General features: G+C 35.7%; 1 protein-coding gene across 1 annotated transcript; it reads left to right on the top strand.

Moving 5' to 3' along the window:
• Positions 1 to 110: 110 nt before the first annotated feature.
• UCHL5 (ubiquitin carboxyl-terminal hydrolase L5) lies at positions 111 to 18,985 on the top strand. Its single transcript, XM_010018980.1, has 11 exons — positions 111 to 302; positions 951 to 1,084; positions 2,855 to 2,960; positions 11,023 to 11,148; positions 11,234 to 11,295; positions 11,373 to 11,503; positions 13,115 to 13,178; positions 14,273 to 14,375; positions 14,813 to 14,926; positions 16,663 to 16,761; positions 18,373 to 18,985. The coding sequence occupies exons 1-11, from the start codon at positions 111 to 113 to the stop codon at positions 18,415 to 18,417; spliced, it is 1,176 nt and encodes a 391-aa protein (XP_010017282.1). The 3' UTR covers positions 18,418 to 18,985.
• Positions 18,986 to 23,910: the final 4,925 nt, after the last annotated feature.

Below are 23,910 nucleotides of genomic sequence, written 5' to 3'. Positions count from 1 at the left end.
CCGGCCTCTCTCGGCGGAGGGGGCTGTGAGGGCTCTTCCGCGGCGCCGGTGGTCCCGGTTTCGGGGCGGTGGGTGGCCAGTAGCGGGACGGGCTGTGCAGCGGAGTCCGTATGCACACTTCTCACGGGGAGCTTGATATAAGTAAATGCCCCGTAGGTCGGAATACGAGCGTCTGGAAAGGGCTGGATACGTTTTTGGGTCGAGTGACCGCCGACTCTGTTGTAGGGCCTCAAGGAGGGAAGACGTTACAGGGAAGGGTTCTGTGTGACCGAGCTGAGCTGTGGTGCTTGGCAGTAGGCTGGGTAACTTGAAAGGGCCTTCTTTGGGTTTGAGAATACTAAATTTCGTGTTGAATTGCATTTAACATCTTTGGGAATACCGTGATTATAACAACAAATAAGCCTACACGGGATTTTGGCTAAAGAAGCAAAATGATTTTATGCTAGGTTACATTGATTTGTAATGTCTGTCATGTCTGCTTCTCACAAGTGAAGCCCAGGCATACTTCTCCTTTTGCATTTGTATTTAACTAATAGTTTAATCTTCAGCATGCTAAGTATTTGAACTTTTGGGGCTCTTACGTAAACATCTTGCCTGAGTGTATTCTTTACAGTATTTGCAGTCTACTACTATGGGTCTTTTTCTGCAGACAGATTTTTTTTTCTTAAGTTCTGCTTTGGACTAGCTGACAGTGTCTTTAAAAACAGTATAATTTTCGGTTGAGCAAAGGACATGAGGTGACCAAAGATACATTCATCTCCTCTACTTCTTTTCCAGAAGCAGCTGTGTTTATAAAGATGTAAAGATCGCCATACACAGGAGAAATTCCTGAAATAATTTCTATTCATCTGTCTTGTTTGGTTTTCTGATGAGGATGCATCAAAGCCTGTAAAGAGACTTTTCTGTAACTTGCACAGACAAATTGTAAATGTTACTATGTTTCTTCCAAGTGTCTGTCTTTACTGTCTGTGTCCCTTTCAATGGGGTTGTTGAAGGAACCTGTATCATTCCTTCTTCCAGGTTGTAGAGGAGCACAAGTTGAAGAAATATGGAGTTTGGAACCAGAGAACTTTGAAAAATTGAAGTAAGGCACTTTTTTAATCTGTGTAGGTTTTGTTTGTTTGTCTGAAGTCACTGAAAGAATGTATATTAAACTTGGAGGGGGGGTTGGTGGTGCTTTTTTTTTTTTTTTTTTTTTTTTTTTTTGTGGGTGTTCATTTGTTTTCTCTTCAGTTTCCACAGGGGTTCACCAGGATTTAGTTTTAATTGAATACTTGGGAATTAAATTATTGTTTATTAATGTCTTGGTTCTTTATCTAGTTTTTTTGGTTTTGGAAAGAGATGGTAGTAGCAGCTAGAATGTGAAAATAGACTTCTAATGATTTTGTCATTGGCCTGCATTGTGTTACTCCACAAGTTCTTTGACCAACTTCTTGTTTTATCTCTCTCTTCCTTACATGACATATTGCATCTGTTGCCTTAGCTAAATTAATTCACTGTACACACGTACTTTTCAAACTTGTTTTTCCTGCAGAACCACTTCCATATGTATATGAAGGCAAATAGTTTTGTAACTGACAATGACTGATACCATATGGAACAGTTCTGGCCTCATCAGGCAATATTCTTTTACCATTTTGCCTCTGATTCATTAAGTGTTATCCATTTCCATGTACAAGATTTTAAGAGGAAAATGTAATCAAGCCCAAACCATAATGTGTGAAAATACTATGCTTGTATAATTAATAGTTCAGAAGATGTAGCAGTTAGTACAGAAAACACAGTTTCAGAGTTTTTGTCTGGCAAGATATTTCACCAGTGACACCTCAATGGCAGAAATGTTCTTTGAGAAGTGGTTTATTTGCTGCCTGCACCATGTACTTCATGTGATACTTCATCAGAACATTACCTGATCTGTTCATAAAGTAATAGCTTTTCTTGCTTGTACTGTCTGATGTCTATCTTCCTAGTCTTGAGTGATGGCCAGCTTCCTTCCCATGCGCGTGTATTTTACACAGTATTTAAACACTAAGAGTTAAAGAATATAGTAACACATAGAGTTTTTCAAATTCCCTCAGTGGATCCACTGTTCAAAAAGACATTTCAGTCTGCTGGTCAGTGCTTAGGAAAAGTTTCTTCTGCAGTGCACTAGTATGTTTACCTTCTGTAGATAAACGTTTTGTGGCATCGTTGTGGCGATGACCTTAAATGCAGGTTGATATGATGAGTAAGTTTTTGCTTTAATGTAGTTGCAGACTTTGTAAGAGCTGTTTCTTTTACTAATACATTTTTGTTTTATGGAAGTAGCTAAAATACAGTGCAACATGTAAAAGCTGTTTACTGTGCAAGACATGCAGTCTGAAAAGGAAGACAATTTTAGTTAAAAGTAACACTGGATTTCTCTTCTCAGAGGGAGAACTCAAAGCATGAAGTTTCACAAGAGCTCCTCTTTGAGTATTTCATTTATGCCTAAAAGGATTACCAAAATTTTAGTTCTAGTTCTTGTGTATGATTGACAAATGTTTTGATGGCTATTTGTCATTATCAAATTCAGGTAAGTGTTGTGCAACTGAAATAATTACAGTAACCAGGAAAACTGGTCCAGACTTAAATTACTGATGAAATCTAATTAACATTGCGATTGTTTAGCACATATGGACAGAAGCTTGACATGCATTCTACCTAACTGAAAGACCACATCTGAAAATTTCAGTGTGAGTTCCCTATGTTTAGCAGGAAATAACAGAATTAGTGTACCAGCATTCAGTTAAATTATAGAAGACTTTTCATCAATATAGTAGAGATTTTTCATCAATACATGTGATTTTCCCCCCTCCCCCTTTTTCTTTTTCAGGCCAGTACATGGGCTGATTTTCCTCTTCAAGTGGCAGCCTGGAGAAGAACCAGCAGGTTCTGTTGTTCAGGATTCCAGACTGGATACTATATTTTTTGCTAAACAGGTATGGCAGGTTCAGTATTTTTCTTAAATATGTCATGAGATACAGCTCTTAATACCAAAAAGAATGTCTTGAAATACAGCTCTTAATACCAAAAAATAATGGCTTTGTTAATATGTATACAAAAATCAATTTGCAAGGTGAAATAATTTTAATAAATTCTGTGGAAGTAGGGACTGTGTATTAAAAGATGATTAACAAAGCAAATCAGATTGATCAGTAAAGTCAGACAAAAATATCATCAGATATGGAAGAGTAAAGCTCTTATTTGTCAGCTGGCTCCTGTAAGAGTAAAAAACTGCTATGTGCGGTAAAAATTACTTAGTAAATGTTCTCAGCAGAATGAGTAAATTTTTTTATTTTTTTGAAACCACTTTCAACAAATTCTAGAAGGAAATGTTTATTTTGGTCCAGTTTTCATTTGTTGTGTTTCTCAAATGCTCTGCAGCCAGGGCAGTATAACTGTAGGATAATACTTTCCTTTAAGAGTCTGCAGGCCATTTGGTATGGAAGCTTTCAGTATTTAAGTTGGAAAGGTGAGTCTAAATTAAAAATTACAGGAAAAGTTGGTTTTGATAATATAATTGCGTTGGTTTTATTAAATACGAAGTGGTATGAAATTTTCTGTTGGCTTTGACAGGCTGATGTGCATATTGTTTGCAAGCAAGAAAAGCATGAGAAAGTAACCAGAATTGACAGCAGGAGTATTTGTTAATTTTTTTAGCTCTTTTTCAAGACCTGCTTCTCAAACAGTCCAAACAAGAAGCGTAACCCTACATGTCTTAATTACAAAGCATTCAGGTGAAAGGGCAAATGATTAGGCTTTCTATGAAGACTAATACATAGGCTGATAGGCCAGGTTGGATTGAATTTTGAGGTATTTGGGGGAGGGGAGTTGGTTTTGTTTTGGGTTTTTTTTTGTGGCGGTGTGTTTTTTTTGTGTGCGTGTGGTTTTTTTTTGTTGTTTTGTTTTGTTGTTGGGTTTGTTTTGTATTTTTCCACAAATGCAAAAGTGTTCTGCATGTAAATTTTAGGATATAAAGAAGTCTCCCAATAGGCTGTTCAGCCTGGAGAAGAGAAGGCTGCATGGAGACCTCATAGCAGCCTTCCGGTATCTGAAGGGGGCCTATAACGATGCTGGGAAGGGACTCTTCATTAGGGCTGTAGCGGTAGGACAAGGGAGGACGGGTTCAAACTTAAACAAGGGAAGTTTAGGTTAGGTATAAGGAAGGAGTTCTTTACAGTGAGGGTGGTGAGGCACTGCCATAGGTTGCCCAAGGATGTTGTGAATTCTCCATCACTGGTGGTGTTCAAGGCCAGGCTGGATAGAGCCTTGGGCGACATGGTTTAATGTGAGGTGTCCCTGCCCATGGCAGGGGGTTTGGAACTAGATGATTTTAAGGTCCTTTCCAACCCAAACCATTCTATGATTCTATGAAATATGGAAAGGAATGGAAACATTAGGTGGATCTATAGCTCACCTGGCTATTCTATGCATGTGCTTCTGTTGTGCAGATAATAATCTTTAATTTGCTTCTTTTACAGTCACCTGTTTCATGCTATTGTGGGTGACTTTATTCCTTGATCTTTTTTAATTCAGTTTTCTTCGTTCTGCTGCAACTTTTGGGTCCTGCCAAGCAGTGTCCACCGTTCTAATGATACAATGATCAGCAATAGTTTGCTAAATGTCTTTATAGGTAATAGGTCTGATAGACACTGGTTTAGGTTGTGATTTCTATCTAATCAAACATACTGCTAGTGATCAGTAGTCTGTGGCTGAGGAATAGCCTTGGTGCAAAGAACCTCAGGGAGAATCCTTGATACTCAAAGGGTAGTTATGTGGCAGAAGAAATGACTGATGTGAATTTAGGGAGGTTTTGTGAAGGTAAAGGCAGATTTACCCTCATTCAACATTTTGCCTTTCTTGTTTCCTGTGAGTAGATGAAGTTGTCCCAGAATTGCTGTTTTTGTGGGTGCTGAAAAGTTTCAAACAATTGCCTGCTTGCTCCACTACTGTTTTGTTTTTCCTTTCTCCTCTTCCACTTCATGTTTTAAAGTATGACACCGTGTTTAAAAGCAAGTATCAAAGAGGACCTTTGTTAAGCTTCAAGTTGGGACTACATAATGTACATCAGAAATTTTGGATAATGTTAGACTTGCTAACAAAAACAGAATATTAAAGTCTAATCATTAAAAGTCTGTTTTATGTTGTAGCTTTCTTTGAAGCATTCACCTTTTACCATTTTCTTAAGCCTGAAACCTCTTTACAGAGGTGTAGGAACTTTCTAATCTTTGCCCTCCTTCACCTGCTGCCTTTAAGGAGGGTGTGCTGGAGTGATTAAGAATTCATTAATTTCAGCATAGAAAAGCAATTTCTGGAAGTGTTTGCTATTTTAAAATAGTAGTACCCAGTTATGCCACTTGATGGCGTGGAATATATGTTTCAAAAGTAACTTGGAAGAGTTTAATAGTAGGATATCTTTCTCATGTTTTATTACTGTCTGTTAGTCAAGTGCAGTGGCTTAGCAAAGTCAAAACATTTCTTGTAGACATATATATGCTTGTGTTTCATGTCACTTCAGTTTTGCCTGGATTGAGGTATTGTGACTGAACAACTAGTGAAATTGTCAGAGAAATGAAAATTAAAAGTCAAAAGACAAAAGAAACTGGTTTTGATATTTTGGGGGGATTTGTAATACCAGTTTAGCTCTGGTGACTTTCATTTTGGAGGAAGTTAGCTTTACTTAGAGATCCAGCTTGGTGAGCTGTGTTTTGAGGACTAACAGTGTTTTCTCAGGTGAATAGTGAATCTGGTGGTGAAAGCAGTATATCTTGGTCCTCCCACCCTGTCTCCTTTTGACTTCATGGTTCTGTTCCTCTCTTGCAATGGCTCAGCTATTTAACTTCCATGAGCCCGTGCAGATCATCAGTTTTCTATAGATCCTCTGTGCACATTTTCTGGGCTGGTCTCCTGTCACATTGAGATGTGTTTGTTCAGTGAGTCTGTACAGGCCAAAGCGGTAAAAGGTAAGTGAGAGAGAACAGGAGTTTCTTTAGAGTAGTACTGAGGTTATTGTGTTTCCTGAAACCACAGTCTGTGAATTCTTCTAAGTAACCCAGCTGCACAAAGGAAGACACATTAAGAAAATTTTTATGATACTTAAGATTATTGTCTTTATGATACATAAGATTATTGGTCTGTTGATCTGTATCTTCAGAACTGTTGTGACACTGGAGCCTTAAAAATCTCAAGTCTTTGGCTTTCCCATACATTTTCTTCTTTGAAATTTACCATTTAAAGAGATTTGGTACAGCCCAATTTATTGCAGAGAAGTTCTAGAGTGTCATTCTGAACTGTGTATGAGCAAAACTAAGTAGCTGTTAATATGTAACAAAAATTCAGTATGGCAAATAAGCGATGCTATTGCAGCCTAGTTCTGCTCCTGTTCAATTTTAATTAAATGCTTCATCTTAAAAATTGTTTAATTCTGGGGGAACTTCAGTTACATGTAAAAGGCTACAGCTCTTAAACTGTGTCTAGCAAAAATCTTCAAAATTGCATTAGGAAACACAGTTTTGCTAAGAACTTGGTGCATGCTCACACTTTGCTCATGTCCACTTTCATAAGGATGTTGTAGTTGAATTCCAAATGACAGCTAGATCTTGTTCAAAGTTAGATCACAAGTATGTTGGGGGGTTGAATTTTAAAGTCTAATATGCATGCATATTAAAGGATTTTTATTTTTTTTATGTGCACTCATGTTAAATTTGGCCTCCCTGTTATGCCTAGGTATGATTTGGTCCTCTATTTGAGGCCACAGAACTCTGGATGGTCTTACATACCCTTTGAGCTAGGATACCTAGGCACAATGAGGTGAGTTAAGGATACAATTTCAGCCTTAACTCTGAATTTCCTGATTTCTGTGTTGCTTGAGTAAGGCCTGGCTGTTATTTTTACACACAGTGGCTACACAATTGTACCACTCAATGTATTCAGCTGTCTTCAGCGCTGTTTTGAATAGCTGTATTCTGTGCTGATCACTGCAGAAGCAGAAGTGTCTCTGGACAAAAAAAATGCCATTGTTGCACACTTAAGTACTAACTTTTTTAGTTTAATAACCTCCTCAGGTTTTATTATTGAAGTATTGGTGTCATGCCTTTGTTTTGTACCATGTATTTTGTTTATGCTGCATTGTGATGATAGACCATTACAATTGTGATAATAAAGCATTAACTTCTTTATTGGTAATAAAATCTATATACCTTCAAACGGAGGATTTTCTCAGGGATACTGATAGTAATAAAATCTCGGTCTTTAGTTATGTTTGTGACACTTATGAAAGCATATTACATGTATTTTTTAAACATTTCCAATACTTCATTTAATTGCAAACTCAAAATTTTGGACATTTTCAGGTTTGATAATATTAAGATAGACCAGGTATCTGTGTTAAAGCCAAAACCTGGGATAACAGGTACTTTAAAAGAACTAAAATGAGCTTTCAACATGTCTAATCAAAGGAAGAGATTGTCAGTGACTGAATGTAACTATACAAAGATTATATCTTTATTCCAAAGGACTAAAAATGAATAAATTTAGGTAGGGGTTTTAAACAAGAGTAAGTTTTGAAACTTTGTCTTGATACTGAATTTTTCACATTGAGCTTTGTAAAGCCAATTGGTTTGTAATATTGGCATGCTTTGTAAGTGAACCCCAGAGATCTGCTGGTTATACTACCAAATGCAGCACAGGGCTGTCGGCAGCTTTTTGAAAAACAATGTGTAATCCATCAGGTAGAGCATGTGAGTCAAGAACTTAAAGTGATTCAGCCTTAAGCTGTTCCAGAAACTTGGATTGGATCCTTAGGGAAAGGTGCGTGCTTATGAAGTTACGCATCTTATTCAGAGTCTGCCAGAGTAGCCTGTTCAGGTGGTTCCTTTGTTTGCTTTAAGCTAAGCTTTGCTTGGTGATATGGTGGCTTTCTCTGATATATGTGTGTGTGTGTGTGTATATATATTACTTTCAAATATTACTAAATCTTTCAAATATGGATATCTGCTTTAAGTTGGATTCCTGAATATTGATCAATCAAATATCTCAGTAGGACTTCCTTGACAGAAATAAACAGACAAATACTGGGATTTCTGGACAAATACAGAATCTCTCTTAAGCTTCCTCAAGTCGAAATACAAAATTATTTCGGACTACCTGCATGTATTGTCATGCTATATAAATGCAGGAGATGTTTTCTACCAGTACTGAGGCACCATAAGTAAGAGATTCATTAGAAATTAAGGTAGATAGGTATCCTGACCAATTTTTCTCTTGAAGGACTTACTAGCTTATGTGTATAGCAGTACTGGACTGGCTGTGTGCACTGATAGGATGCAGTACCCATGTGACATTTGGTACAGCAGTCAATTCCTTCTCTGTGCTCTTCACCCTCCCCATGAACAACTACTAGCTAGATACCTCCTTCTTCTATCTTGGTAGTTCTCTCCTGTCATCTACATCTGGGAACACACTGTCTTGTTTTGCATATCATCATCACTTGCTGCTTCTCCTCTGCTACAGGACTATTCTTGCTGCTTTTTCCTTAGCTCCTGCCTCTTACTTTCTGAAGAGTGTTTGTAGTTCTATAATGTATTTCCATTTTAACAGCTGGGGGCCACTGGTCTAAGATCTGTATCTGTTGCATATTGTTTTCTAGCAGTGAGACAAGATTGTTTAGTTTGGTCCTTAAATACTTAAACATATTCCTCATACTGTAATTGGAATAAAAAATATTTTTATTCTGAAAGGCAAATACTTGATGAGACCACAAATTCCCTCCCAAGTTTAATTTTTCCTCCAGTTTTTACTGCTTTTTAAAGCTTCTCTATCTGGCTAGTCCAACAGAGTTTGTGTTGATCTTGCCTCTAGGCACAAAATCTCTTACTTTCCTTGCACTTTTTTGGAACACATTATTGGGCTAGGGGTCTGCCAGAGCAGCGGATGGTTGAATCTTGTTTTTTCAGTAAAAATAGCTACCACTGAGGGCTGTCTCCCCCTGTGTTGTCCTGTATTGGTTATCATTTAACAAGTGCAGTTTGCTGTAGTGACCCTCCCTTCATTATAATAATACTGTTATAATAGTTCACCACTTTCTTTCTCTTTTCTCTATCAGTTTAATTGCAATGTTTGTAACCACTGCTTCAGGTTAGGCTGCTCTGAACTACTTAGGATCTTCCTGCTTTCATCCTCGTACTGCTTTTACAACTGTCCCTGGTACCTTTCTCTAGTCATATCTTAGAAAATCTTTAGTTCTTGGTTCATTTTTCATTCCAGGTTGGATGGAGTCTTGGGTGACATGGTTTAGTGTGTGATGCCCCTGCCCATGGCAGGGGGGTTCAAACTAGATGATCTTAAGGTCCTTTCCAACCCTAACTATTCTGTGAATCTGTGGTTCATTTTTCTATGTTACAGTATTAATTCTCTCTAATTATGTCATTCTAGTAGTCTGGGGTTTTTAAATTTTCTTCTGCTGTTCATTACTCACTGCCCTTGATGCATTTTCTTTCTATGTCCTCTATTTTGTAATTGTGTGAACTCTAGCCTTTAGCTCGTGTACATGCAGTCTGTTTCAGTTGCTGTAACCTGTTCTCTGTGTGTAGTTGGTTGCCTCGATTATCTTTCAAGTCAATTAGATTGTATTTTTCTTAAATTAAGAAATGCTTTATTATTTCCTTATCTGCACTATACAGACATAAAACCTGAACTGAAAACACCTTGAAGTACAGAAAAACAATATATGATGTGGCTTATAGTATCAACAGTAGGTTTCCCTGTGTTAGGGAGCAGGTTTGATTATAAAACAGATTGGCTTTGCTCTCTTTCTGCCTTTTTTTGTTGTTGTTTTTTTTTGTTTTGTTTTGTTTTTGTTTTTTCCTCTCCTTTCTCTCTCCTTTCTTGTTGGAAGTGGTTTCACATTCATGGCCATGAACGAATTTTCATTTTTCAATACAAAATCAACATATTCTCACCGAGTCCTAACAATTAAGTAGCATATTCAATAGCAAAATAGTCTCATAGTATGAAGATACATTATTTTTTCCTAGCCTGTAGCTCACTGAGAAAAAACTGCTAGTAAGTTATTATTATATTATGGCCTTATACCATTTGATTACTGTGCATTTAATTAAATCTCAGATTATATTTAATAATCCTTGTAGTCTTTCTCTGTCTTTAAATACAGTATTTTAGTTTGGGTATTACTAAGCAACATTAAAGCCATGGCTGTAAAATGAAGGAGTTTATGTTGTCTAAAAATTGGATATTTAACACTGAAGTCTAAGGAATAGTGTCACAAACTAGTAACTCAAATATGAGTTTGAAAAGGATTGGCATGTTGTAAATTAAGAAATGTGAAAAATCTAAAATCTCATGGCTTATTATTCAGTAAACCTTCTTGTAAAAAAAAAAAATCTTTGTCTTGGAACACCTGAATTTCATTAGTTTATCCTTAGTATATTTGAAATTTTTTGTCCAACACAAGGTTTTTATAAAAATTCTAGCTTCTATGTTTATTCTCCCCAATTTTTTATTTTTTGTGCTCCTACTTATGGTAGGAATTCTGATTATTTGAAGGACATTCTTTTGGGGAGAGTTGACTTTTTTTTAAGACTGTAGATAAAGCAACGTTGTTTGGGCAGCTTGCTTTGAATAGAACTTTATTTGTTTTTCCACTGAGATCAGAGAGCTCCTTTATTTCTTCCGTGTCCTTTATTAATTGCTTTATGGAGGTGGTGAGACAGTAGAATGACAGAGTTTCTAAGTAGAGGTGTGAAATACTGGTTTAGATATGAATGGTATATGACAGCCATCCAGCATTGATTGTATTAGTCTCCTGCAGCAAAGGCTTTTTTGTGGCTTGTCAGACTAGATATGCTGCCTGTTTTGGATTGAAACTCTAATGTGAATTAGCATAGAAAACGTGTGTTTGTAATGAAAAATGTTGCCCAGCTTAAAGTGATAAAAAAAATTTTATCACCAATACTGAACAAATTCTCCATGCTTTTTTCCTAGGTAATTAATAATGCTTGTGCTACTCAAGCCATAGTAAGTGTGCTTTTGAATTGTGCTCATCAAGATATCCATCTAGGAGAGACTTTGTCAGAATTTAAAGAATTTTCACAAAGTTTTGATGCAGCGGTAAGTGCTTACTATTTTCTGTATTTCAAGTATTACAATGTTGTATTATGTTGTCTTACAATTTAATTTTGTTACTTACTTTCAGATGAAAGGTTTGGCACTAAGCAACTCAGAAGTGATTCGACAAGTTCACAACAGTTTTGCCAGGTAACATATGTTTTAAATCTAGGCAAAATTAGAGCAAATTCTTTTTCATCTCAGATATTTAAAATTTTTCTTTGCAGGCAACAGATGTTTGAATTTGATGCAAAGTCTTCAGCAAAAGAAGAAGATGCATTTCACTTTGTAAGCTATGTTCCTGTTAATGGAAGACTGTATGAACTAGACGGCTTAAGGGAAGGCCCAATTGATCTAGGTAATATTTCATAATTTTTCTGAACATCCTTCATTTTAACAATAGCTTATAGCACCAAATTGGTGGTATGTTCCAGGATCAAACCAAGTTCTTTATTAAAATAAAGCATATCTTTAAAATTTTCTTAATGTGCCATTCAGGCTTGTACTTCTTTGCAGTCATTTATATTGATTTATTTTTGTCGGTATGAAAATGCAATTTTCATGCTGCTGCTTCCATGTTTCTGATTATCTCTCTGTTCATTCAGTAGTCAATTGAATAGGCCATGCATTCCAGCGGGCTTCTAATACCTTAATAGTTTTGTTGCAAAAGAGAGGTTTACATAACCCATCTATCATGAATGTTTGTTCTCCTTACCTGAGGAAATATGTTGTTCTGAGCTGTCTCTAGCAAAACCTGGTAAGACTATGTATGCCTTTCCTTACCCATAGTGTGCGATTCCTTTTGCTAATATTTTTCCCCACATCTTCCTTTTTGTGGTATTGTCACCCAAGACAATTCCTATGTCATGTTTTCAGGGCTTACCCCCCCCCGCCCCAGGGTGATTATAAACTATCCATTTATTTTATTGTTAATTTCTTCTGTGGGAGCATGTATAGAGTTGACTCCATATACTTCTTACACATTATGTGGCTGGTGTTCATACAGTGCCCTCATTCTTCTTAGATAGCAAATATTTGCCCAATGGTTTAAAAAACAATAGCCACTTTTAGTGTAGTTTTATTTTCTCTAAGACTTGCTTGTGTTTTACATCTTGTAATCTTTCTTAACTTGCTCCATGTGTCATCTTGGATCTTGAAAAGTTCTACATTGCTTATCCTGTGTTTGCACTTTTGAGTCTGATACAATCTCAGTGTATTCCACACTCCATTTCCAGAGTGTTTCCCCAATTTTCTTGACCATTGCTTTTATTTTTAGGCTGAGCAATATCTTGCTTCTAAATCTCATCTTTAGTCTGGTTAGAGAGACTATACCTATACAGTCTGCAGACTACCAGTAGTAATATAACTTTTATGGTCACAAGATCATGAGTCTCTTACTTTGCTGTAAGGTCTTGAAATTGTTAGAGGCATTACCAGCTTATGAAATCACCTTCAGTTATTCTCTCATTTATCTTAAAATCAAGGTATCTATTATATATCCTCTTACGCTTTTCTGTGTCTGACTTTGTACCATTGCATGGCATCTACACAGTATTAACTCTTAATTTTGTCTTAAGTGCAAGACCTGTAACTATTCATGTTTGTTTTGCTGTCTACTTGTATGTTGTCATACCAACTAATTTGTGTCATAAAAATCTTACGTAATATACTTCCCCCCTCCCGGTATTTCTTGTTATCAACAAAATAAATGTTAGGTGCTTAAGCCCTTAAAATTTAGTTTTGCTCCATTGCTTTGGCCAATATATTATCTAAATATTGCTATTAAAAAAAGGTCTTCCACCTCCTAAGCAATCACTCAAGTAATTTGAGACTGCAGTTGCCAAGGAAAAACTTGTTACATACTCAAGTTGCTAAATAAAACTCAATTATACAAGATTTGAATTTGCATTTAATTTTGCAAAGAGGATTACTTTTTTCCTTTGTGTTTTTTTTCTTTTTTTTTTCCTAGGTGCATGCAATCAAGATGACTGGATAAGTGCCGTACGGCCTGTCATAGAGAAACGTATACAAAAGTAAATGGTCATGATGCTTTTAAAAATATACCACCTTATATGTTTTTAAAAATTCCTTATTCTTAATTTCCTTCAATTAAAGGCTTTCAACTGAAATTATAAGGAATGATGTTTATGCATTGTTTTCATCTGTGCACCACTGTGTGACTTCAGGCCCTATAGCCCGATATGAGCTAAATGTGATGATAGCTAAATGTCAAATATGCTGTATTTCTGTATGATTAATCAAAGTATGTATCTGTATAGTAAAGAGAGATCCTACTGTGAAAAAGGAAGAGCAAGATTATTGATCCTGTTAGACAGCTATGGGTCTTTGCTAGTGCAAGCCAAGTTTGGGTATGTGCTTTTATTTAAAAACACCGGGTAATAACTATATCCATACAGCTGGTATTTACAGAGAACAAGTTTTCCTTAGGTATGTGGTTTGTTTTAGAAATTTAAGATAGGAAAGTGTACTGTAGAAGTTTTCCTACTGCTCAGTTCTGACCCCAAATGTGTTGGAAATAAAGTTGATTTTATGCCATTTTTAGAAGATAATTTTCGAAGTCTATTACTTGAAGACTTTTTTATAAGCAAAATGTTACTACCAAATCAGATTTGGAGAATTTAAATTCTGAAGGGCCTGCTAATCTAATTGTTGAATTTACTGTTTATGTTGTATGAAGAAGTCTCCAACACTTCCTAAGAAGTAATAGTAATGAGAAAGTAAAAACTACTGCGTGCAGCAGGCTTGTGCAAGTTTTATTGTCAACTATATCAAGTTTTCCAGGCCTACAATTCTATGATTCTGTGTTTTGTTTTCTGTTTTGCACAGTCTTAATATTTATTTTTTATGACTACAGACAAGAATTAGAAGTATCTTGGAAGAAGAGGTTATTATGATAGTACTGGATAGTGTTCATCTGAGGTCTGATTTTATTTTGTGGCAAGATTAGATCTGTAGCACAACTTAATAGATCCATTTACATTTTTTCCCCCTACAAAATGCATTCCCTTATAATGAAATCATGGAGGAGGTTTTTGAGTGGTTGTGTTAATGACTGATTTTGAAAGTGGGTTTTTTTTTTTGTTTTGCTTTTTTGTTCCTCATTTAGATACAGTGAAGGTGAGATAAGATTTAACTTGATGGCTATTGTATCTGACAGAAAGATGATATATGAGCAGAGGATTGCAGAATTACAGCAGCAACTTGCTGAGGTAGGCCATGGTATTTTAAGTTATTGGAGTAGTTCTCATAATAGTTCTGTGTCCTCACTTTATTATTCACCTCCTTCTTTCCTTGTTCCAAATAAAGTATCACTAATAAAAGCACAGCATGAGGGAAAAAAAACAACACAGAGCAGTGCTTTGTGGATGCACTGATGCTGCTCTGGTTAGTTCTGAGTGAGCTAATTTGAGCTCTTAGTACAGTATGACCATGTCATTGTGGCTCTCTGTCTTGACTAACTTGCCACAGTAATGGAACTATTCTTTTCCTAGTTCCTGAGCTAATCTGCTTATAACTAACTGTGAAAATTCCTTGAATGTTTCTAATCTTTATGTGAATAGAAATACTTTTAAGACTTAATTTAATTAAAAAAATCTTAAAAATTGCTGAAATGTCATCCATTTAACGTTTTTCTGTTTTGTGGAAGGAGGAGCCTATGGATACAGATCAAAGTAGTAATATGTTAAGTTCTATACAATCAGAAGTTGCAAAATACCAGATGTTAATTGAAGAAGAGAACCAAAAATTAAAAAGATATAAGGTATGTAGTATTTGCTTTTCTGATGAAATTATTGGGAAAGTTGTAAGAAGAAGGTGGTTTTTATATCTATGGGAGGGTGTTGTGATTAATCTGAAGGAATTGGGTGGGAACTAGAGAGACAATGCTGTGTAAATTCACATTGCATTCCTGAATTTACAGCGTAATTTCCAGTTTGCTTCTTTTTAGCATAAGGCTTACAGGTAATTTTGTAATGGTCTCTGTAGCTCCTTTTTTTTCCACTTCTTTGTATCTTTCTCACTTTGAAATACTTTTTAAGCACAGCGAGTTCTAGAATTCACTAGAACCTACAAAGAAATTGGTGTGTGCGCCCCAGAAGGCTGATCAGCCTTTTCTTGCTGGAGTTGCTAATTGCACTACTATATGTGTAACAGTGGTCTCTTACTAAGTAGGATTTTTTTTGTTTGATATTAGAAGGATTTTGACATGTTAGTTGTAACTCTTCTACAGAGCATTCATATAAGCTCTTCCAGCTCTTACTGTCAGTAGTGAAGAATGTTGGTACATCAGGTGATAATGAAGACTAATTGGAAAAGTCTGTGAACTTAATGCATAGATACATTCTGTGTTTGCACATATCTCTCCTAATCTGACAGATAGGTACTTGCATAACTTTTAGTGGAGGAACTGTCCTAGGAATTGTTCTTTTGTTACAGTTTACCTGCTGTCTTTTCCTCTGTGGGAAGCAGTAAAGACACAATTGGCATGTTCTGTATTTCCCCAAATATATATTTCATGTGTGTGCACTGAAAACCTATCATTTTTTGAAATGGCCTGGTATTAATGAAAATGCAGTACTGGAAAGGTTCTTGGTTACCACAGGTGGGTATAGAAACTGGCTAGATTGAAAATGAGTTTTAAAATAAAAGTTGTACATATCAAAAGATAAATGTTTTCATTAGATCTTGGGTTGATGTGGGTTTTTTGTTTCTTGGTTTGGTTTCCCTCCCCCCCGCCCCACTAAAAATGAAAGAAGTGTTTTCGCTAGTTCATGGAAGGTACAGACCATGACTTCAGTAGCTGCAATGATAATTTCAAATGTATTTCCAAAGTACGTATGTTAACTTGCAAAGTGGTGGTGTTATCTTGTCTGTAAAGCAGTGTTCCTAATAGTATGTGGAACTATTGTGGAAACTGATTAGAAGACCACTTTTTTTAATGTTAGGGTATCTACATGGGGTCTGTGGTGGTCTTTCCTCTCAGCTGAAAAAGCAATTTCCCACTTTTCTGAAGGATTTAATCACTGTAAAAGCTGCAAAGTGTTTAGTATAACAAAATTAGTTATGCTTTTGCATTACAGAAATGTTAAAGTCTTCTGCCTAGGCTGAGGCCACAGCTATGCAGGGGACTAAAAATACCTGGGTCAAACTGCAGTTTTAAGTTGAGCGGAAAAAAGTGTATAGTTTAGGTAACAGTACTTGTCAGTCTTATAGCAATGACTAAACCATATAACCTTCTTAATCATTGTTTTGGCTAGTATGGTGAAAGACTGTAAGGAGAATTTATGCCTTAAGCAGTAAATTAATCTGGCATATACTTTATCACTGTGTGCTCAGAACTTTATTGCTTTGGTTTTATTTTTAGCTGGTTGAAATTTAAGAAAGAATTCCAGGGTGGGGAGTGGGGGGTTGTATGGGGGAATCGGGCAATGACAGGGAAGGGAAAAGTTCCCATTTAGCCACAAAATAATCCAATTAATGCTTGTAATCTATTTTTAGATTGAAAATATTAGAAGAAAACATAACTACCTGCCTTTCATCATGGAATTACTAAAGACATTAGCAGAGCACCAACAGTTAATACCATTAGTAGAAAAAGTGAGTATTTCCTAGCTAACTGTCAAGAAACAGAATATTACTATAATTCTTCATACCATCTACTTAAGATTAAAAATGCAGCCAAATATCTTGGAAGCATAAATGGCATGGGTTGGTTTATTTAAACTACTACATTCAGATTCATTGCTAGTTTACTAGGTCCTATTAAAATTGTGATGTGTATCTCCAGTTAGTATGTGGTAGAGTTCCCCATACTATCCTGGTATTCCTTTTTGAACTGAAGATTATTTAAATCTATACATACACAGACATGTATGCAAAGCTTGATCTCTTTCTTCCCTACTTGGACTGTCAATACTCAGTTTTGTTGATTTATCTACCTGTCGACACTAGATGGCAACCTTTGCACAGAGGTTCTAGTAGTTTAGGTAGCCTGAAATTCGTAATCGTCATTTTCTCTGTTCTTATAATGATTATCTGGCTTGTTGTTTTCCCCTTCTTAAGGTGTCTAGCTATTAACATTGGTTTACTATTAAGGTTTGTATTAGGCTTGTTTATTAAATCACATTGGCAAGATTATTTAAGTGTATGGCTAGTCAAGTACTTGAAATGTAATAAAATCAGTGTTTGCTTGCATATCTACTCATGTGCCATAGACAGTATCCCTGACTTTGAACTCAGATTGAAAAAGGATCTCTATATTATTATAATGAAAGAAGAACTAAATATTACTTAATGAGTACCTTCTTTAGCTGAATTTACTTAGGAAAGTATATTTGTAAGCCATACTTAGTAGTTTATAAGGCTGTAACTTTTGGATTTTTTTTTTAATCTTTTCCTTCTTTGGGTCGTTTGTGAAGTTTTAATCTGGTTTCATGTTAATATGAATTAGTTATAACACCAGCAAACTGCTTTTACAAGTAAATTTCCAGCAGACCTGAGTGGCTGGTGATAACAGATCTTAATTCTGAATCACTGACTTAGATCTAGTTCTGTTCAATAATAAGTGGTAACAAGTAGCAGTCTGATTCAGAATGAACAAATGATTGCATCTGAATTGTCCCCTCTTCTTATCTAATCTTTAATCACTAAATTGATAAGGAAGAAAATGCTCATTCCTTGTCAGTTTGAACTATCTATTGATACAAGTAACGTGAGAATCTGTTCACAGATACCTTGGGGTTTTTTTCCATTCTGCTCTTTTATAAGATCTAGAAAACTAACATCTTGGTTATTTTAATTTAATCTGTGATAATCAGTATTTCTGAATGTAGTGTTTTCTTGTAACACAAAATGTTTTCATTAGGAAGAGTTATTTCAATGTTGAATGAAATTAATATGGAGGTATAAAAATGAAGGTTAAATTCTGTTTTAAAAATAGAGCTTTCTCCATCTCTGTTTTTCCTCTGTGGAAGTTAACTAATATTAGAGTTTCTTTCTTACTATTATATTTAAACCAATGTGTATTTTTAAAGGCTTTATATATGAACCTAATAGTAGGATGTATCTGAAGGGTCTAAATTTACATTTAAAATGTCTCTTCCTTCAGCATATTTAGTTGAATGTTCAAAAATGTAAGCAGTAGCCATTCAAAGCTCCAAAAGGTCTTTGTCTTGTTAGAGTTTAATATCATCTCCCTTTATTTTCTAGGCAAAAGAAAAACAGAATGCCAAGAAAGTTCAGGAGGCCAAGTGAAGATAACTTTGAAATATACATACAATTATGTGCTTCTGAAACTATTTTCATGACAACAAATAAAACTTTTCATAAACTTTGAATTTTGTCCAGCGCACGTTTGACAATTGTAACAGTTTGTCTCGTACTGTATGCACGGGTCTAATTTTGTTCCTTCCACTGCATCTTGTGCATGTAGTACCGCTAAATAATGTTTAGGTTCTCTTGGTCAAATTCAGTATTTAACAATCTGTCTGATTTCTGAAAGCTTGGGAAGTAGACCTGAAAATATGCAATGAAAATGTACCCATTTCGTCCCACTGGAGTATATGATAATGATGCAAATGCCAGAGTTGTGTAAGCATGAGCTTTCTTTGCTCATCCCTACTAACAATTATAATACTATCCAATTGTTCAGTGACATACCCTGTGTCTTTTGTTTTTTTGAAGTATGTGTCTAATTTTTTTACAAAGTTGAAAAGTATGAATTTACCTGTAGAAACATTGCAAAGACCAATGTATAATCTCAAAAATTCTGCATTGCTTTAGTAGAAAAGATAATAAATATTCCCATTTTTATTTTGGCAAACTTTCTTCTGTGGTATTTTATTGCTAGATAAGATGATTAGGATATGTATTAGAGGTAATCAGCCTTGTTACTTTGTGTATAGGTGTTCTAAACTTGGGTTAGAAAGAAAGCACCCTATTGTTTGGGGAGTTAAAGCTCTTGGATATAAAGTAGTACTTTTCTAGAGTATGTTAAATTTAAGTCAGTAAAGCAGTTCTTTTTAATTGACCATGCCAGGTAATTCAATATATGAAAAAACATGTATTGAAGATTCTTGTGGATAACAGCGTTGTAATGGAAGATGCTTGAGCTTTCTTCCATGAGCCAAAGGGAATGTCTGGAGAAGGGAGCTCACATAGTGTCCTGCTTCTTACTGCTGCTTGTATGTGAACTATGAATAGGCAAATAATTTTGGTAATAGTAACAGGCCAATTGAGTTGCTGAAACACTGTTAAGTATATAGTGTATATAAATTCATTTAGAAAACTTCCACTTTTTTCCTAAAAGACTCTGAGAAGAAATACAAGGAAAACCAAGCAAAATAACTTTGATTATTTGGAAGAAGTTTAAAACCAGTAAAAGATATGTTTCGCTTACTTTTGCCCATAGGCTTACTTTGTTGAACTGTGAGGTCCTTTGATTTGTAGGCTTATGTGATGAAAGCATGCTATATTTAGAGAATTTTTTTTGAAACCCTATATGAAACAAATTCTGTTACCTGTTGGTGCTTCATATATATTGACAGGATAAAATTTTACCCCAAGAAGTAAAACCTATACTCTGTTCTTCTACTGCTGAAATGATGCACTTGAGTCATTGCTGTGTCTGGAAAGGTAAGATCTGTTTCAGAAAGGAACATGTGATCCATGTCTATGTTTTATAAAAAATTGATCAGGTTGATGAGAACATAACTTGTATGTGAGAGTTCCCTACTTCAGCAATTCATTGCAGCACTTTAGGTTTAGGGGAAGGGAAAACTTCCTCTCTAAGAGGCCTTTCTGAACTATACTTTCATTTCTTTAGAAATGAGAATAACTTGTATTGCAAGCAAGCTTTCTGGATTTGTGCAACAAGAAAAGAAGATGGATGTGAAGATGGAATCTTAACAAACTTTGTTAGTCAAATGTGTGAGTGAAAAATGTTTGTTTGTTTGTTTGTTTTTAAAAAAGGGTACTTAACGTAGAACAAACCCCATATGCTCATTTTAGACCATTTTCACCAAGTTTGTAAACCATTTTTCATAATGTCTATCTTGGTTTTAAAGGCAGTTATTTGTATGTTGCCTACTTTTAGGGCAGTAGTCAGTCACATAAATAGAAAGCTGTATATGTGAATGACTGACCTGGTTTTGGCTGGGATAGGGTTAATTTTCATCCTAGTAGCTGTTTTGCATTTTTATGAGAGCAGTGTTGATAACACACTGATGTTTTCAGTTATTGCTAAGCAGCCTTAGTATACTAAGTCATGGACTTTTCAGCTTATGCCCTACCAGTCAGAAGTCTGGAGGAGCCCAAAAAGCCTGGAGGTACACAGCCAGGACAGCTGACCCAAACCAGCCAAAGGGATATCCCATACCATATGACATCATGCTCAGTATTATGAACTGGGGGAACAGTGGCCAGGGGACTGTCTGGGCCCTGAGGTTGCCAGCTGGGGTTAGCCACAAAAGTGATTACCCAATTAAAGGTGCTAAAAAAATCAAAATAGAGATTTTGGCTTTAATCCATCTTACAGTTTTAAGATACCATTTTTTTCTGTACATAGAGTAGTGAAAGGTTTGTCTTCTGATTTATTTAAAGGGCTACTGCTTTCTGCTGGTATAAACACATGGTGCAGCTGTCAGAACTGAGATTTGGGTATAATGAGAATAAACTGAAAGTTCAGGTTTTGTGAAGAATTCTACTGTACAGCTGCTGTTTCCTGTTGCCCAAAAGAGGTCAGTGTGTCTCATTGCTAAAAGTTTATTAATGTTAAATCCCAATGTAAAACTTCAGTGTGATCTCACAGTGTTGTTCTCTGGCTGCCAGTCTTAACATAGTACATTAAAATTTAAGAGCCCTGCTGTAGCCCAGTGTCTTCCTTCTTAGGGTAACGTTTTATATTATGTACATGAATTATTTTAAAATACAAATTTGGTATACAGATAAAAATTTAAAATACAAGTTTGTATGTTCAGCAGTGTTTTGATTTATGAGTGAATAGCTGCCCAAAGATGTGAAAATGTGGTAGTCTGGTTTTTGGCAAAGAGGGTGAGAAGAAAGAAGTGAGACATATCACAGGACTCATTGTTTGCTTCAGATAAAAGATTTATTTATTTATTTCCCCCCAATTACTCAAAACTTATTTTTGTCACAGAAAAGTCAGACAGAATGATCTTATAGCAGAGGTGTCAGTTACCCCTGAGCAGAGCAAAGTCTCAGAGGGAAGACTGGATCTAGATGGCTGTGGTGCTGGTGACACCACAGTCTTTTTGCTCTGTAAAAGGAGACAGGGAGATTTTGAAAAATAAAAATTGTCAGGCATATACAATACCTGTGGGTCTGTATCTTCATAATAGGTGTTTTTACTTGTTTATATCTGCACATGGAAATGACCTATTCTTCGTTTGAATTGCAACATCTAATCTTCTTACAGAAAGAATCCTCTGCTGGCTTTCAGTACTGCAAATCTGGGTTTTCTGTAAGTTCATGACATCGTTTTTAATAAATGAGTATTGCAGGGAAAATGGGCATGAAATCTGTACATATGCATATCAACTTCTTGTATGTCAGATCAAATAGATTTATTCTTACAATGCTGTAGAGGTAGAAAATGGAGGATGTGAACTCTGTGAGTACTTCTGTACAATTTATCTGAACGTGATCAATAAAAGCAGAGTAACTCCAGAAAATGAATGCTTAATGACTTTCCTCTCTTAGACATTAAAATGAAATATGACTTAAGTGAATTGTTAAGATAGAGAAATTTTTATTTGCTTGTGAAAAGATAGAGGAAAATTATTTATTCCCCCAACACACGCAAATACAAGGGAACTGTAAAAAAAAAAAAAATAACTTGGACATGGAAAATGTATTGTATTCAGTTATTTGTACAAATTCCTCCTTTTGAATGTCTTTCCCAGAGTGTTTTCTGAAATTGACTTGAACTTGGAAAATTCCAACAAATGGTTAATGAAATTTGAAATTAATCAGTTTCACTGGCAGATGTTTTTTAAGCTATATTTTGAGATAAATATTCATAACTCCTCTCTATGCTTCCTCAAAACTGCAGGGAAGTGGTCCTTCTTCCCCTCCCATGACTTAACCTTGGATGTGTGTTACCTTACTACCTTGCAGGGTAATGCTGAAGTTAAGAATGGATTTGTCCTTGAGTTTCCGAGTGCTAAAAGTCCTTGTTTTTGCAAGATACTTGGTCCTAGTGACTTACTTAGTTAAATCAGCAGTATTAGTATATACTTAAGAGTGAATAAGAAATGGATAAGTCTTTATTTCAGTTGCAATAGTGGTGTATATTCCAAGGGCTGACCTCTAGGCAGTGAGGTTATGAGAGCTACATAAATGGAGACTAAAGTAGAAAAATACTAAGGAAAAGTGACTAGGTAGTGTGTGTGTATGTGGTCTGTGTATTTCAGCTGTATGGGGCTAAGATAAGTAGGGGTTTTTTGTCCCTCAGATCTGTAAAAGTGTTTTAATACCTTCTATTGGATTTGGCAGTCTTGTAGCACTACGTAAAATGGATGATTATCAGCAAGTGAAGGAGCTGTTTGAAATCTTCTTTAAAAAGTTTAGTACAACTGACAATGTGATGATAAATTCAAGTCAGTGTTTAACCTGCAGCCAGGTAATGAAATTGTTAAGCATAGTTGCATTTGTCACTATTAATGAAAGTTGTAAAAATATGTTAGCTTGCATTTGTTTCTAAGGATAAGGAAAATGTACATGAAAAATTGTTAGTTCCCATTATTCATAATAGTTAGACTTTGAATCTGTGCTTTAAGAGCATTTACCATGGTTTGTGTAGTGCATCCAGCAAAAGTTGCAGGCCTGTATTGCTAGGTGACTGCCTGTGCTGGTTGTGAACTCTGAGATTTCTCTCTTGTTCCATAACCAAGTAACAGAGTTAGCACAAAAACTTCAAAATACCAAATGACCTATTGCTTCAGGTTATACCCACTTGCCAAAAAACAAAAATCCTGTCTTTTTAGCTAGTAACATAGGACTTACCAGTGTGATAAGTAACAATATTTACCTATTAAAGATGGGGATTGTTAGTATGCATATCATGTTTGTCAGACTTCAAGTGTGATCTTTCAACATGTGCGAAGTATTGTCCCTTATCCTAACATCAGAGTTTCATGTTAACTTTTATGTGGTTTCTGTGATTAGACTTGATGAATGTCAAGAAATGCAAAAATTCTTACACATCTCTGAAACCGCTCTTGTGATGGCTGAAATCTTTTCAGTTGATTATCCTGCAGCTTCCTTGAAAGCTGGCTTTCTACTGGGTTTGAAGGGAAGGAGTTCTACATTCTATGTGTTTCCAAAGCCTTGTGTGGTACTAAACCTTTCATATTTCATGTTAAGCTCAGTCATGTTGTATATATTTCTGTTGGTAAGTGGCTGATCAATCTCTTTGTAAGTTAAAGCATGTTTTAGTATGGCAGTAGTAGCATCCAACCTTATTGGATTTGTAAGGCAGGTATAGGGAACATTCTGGCTGAATATCAAACACAATGCTTTAGATGTCTTCAGAGTTGGAAGTACTTCTTCAGTCTTGTCTTGAGAAAGCTGAAACTCTTTGTTGCATTACTCAATGAAAAGTGCTTGCTTAATCAGCCCAGATAGCTTGAAGGCGAAGAGATCTCTGGAAGAATTAGAGTTGATGCTGAAATACATACCATTAGACCGTTTTTTGAATCTTGTGTGTGAGTAAGTCCCTTCAAAATT

The sequence above is a fragment of the Nestor notabilis genome, unplaced genomic scaffold (assembly GCF_000696875.1).
Source record: "Nestor notabilis isolate BGI_N333 unplaced genomic scaffold, ASM69687v1 scaffold6167, whole genome shotgun sequence".
Lineage (NCBI taxonomy): Eukaryota > Metazoa > Chordata > Aves > Psittaciformes > Psittacidae > Nestor > Nestor notabilis.
The sequence above is the reverse complement of the archived record's forward strand: the minus strand, read 5'-3'. Positions and strand labels throughout refer to the sequence as shown.

Coding starts and splice junctions, on each gene's coding strand:
- UCHL5 (XM_010018980.1), top strand. CDS start 111: ATGCACACTTCTCACGGGGAGCTTGATATAAGTAAATGCCCCGTAGGT. Junction 14,927..16,662: donor AAAAATTAAAAAGATATAAG/GTATGTAGTATT, acceptor ATCTATTTTTAG/ATTGAAAATATTAGAAGAAA. Junction 16,762..18,372: donor TAATACCATTAGTAGAAAAA/GTGAGTATTTCC, acceptor TTTATTTTCTAG/GCAAAAGAAAAACAGAATGC.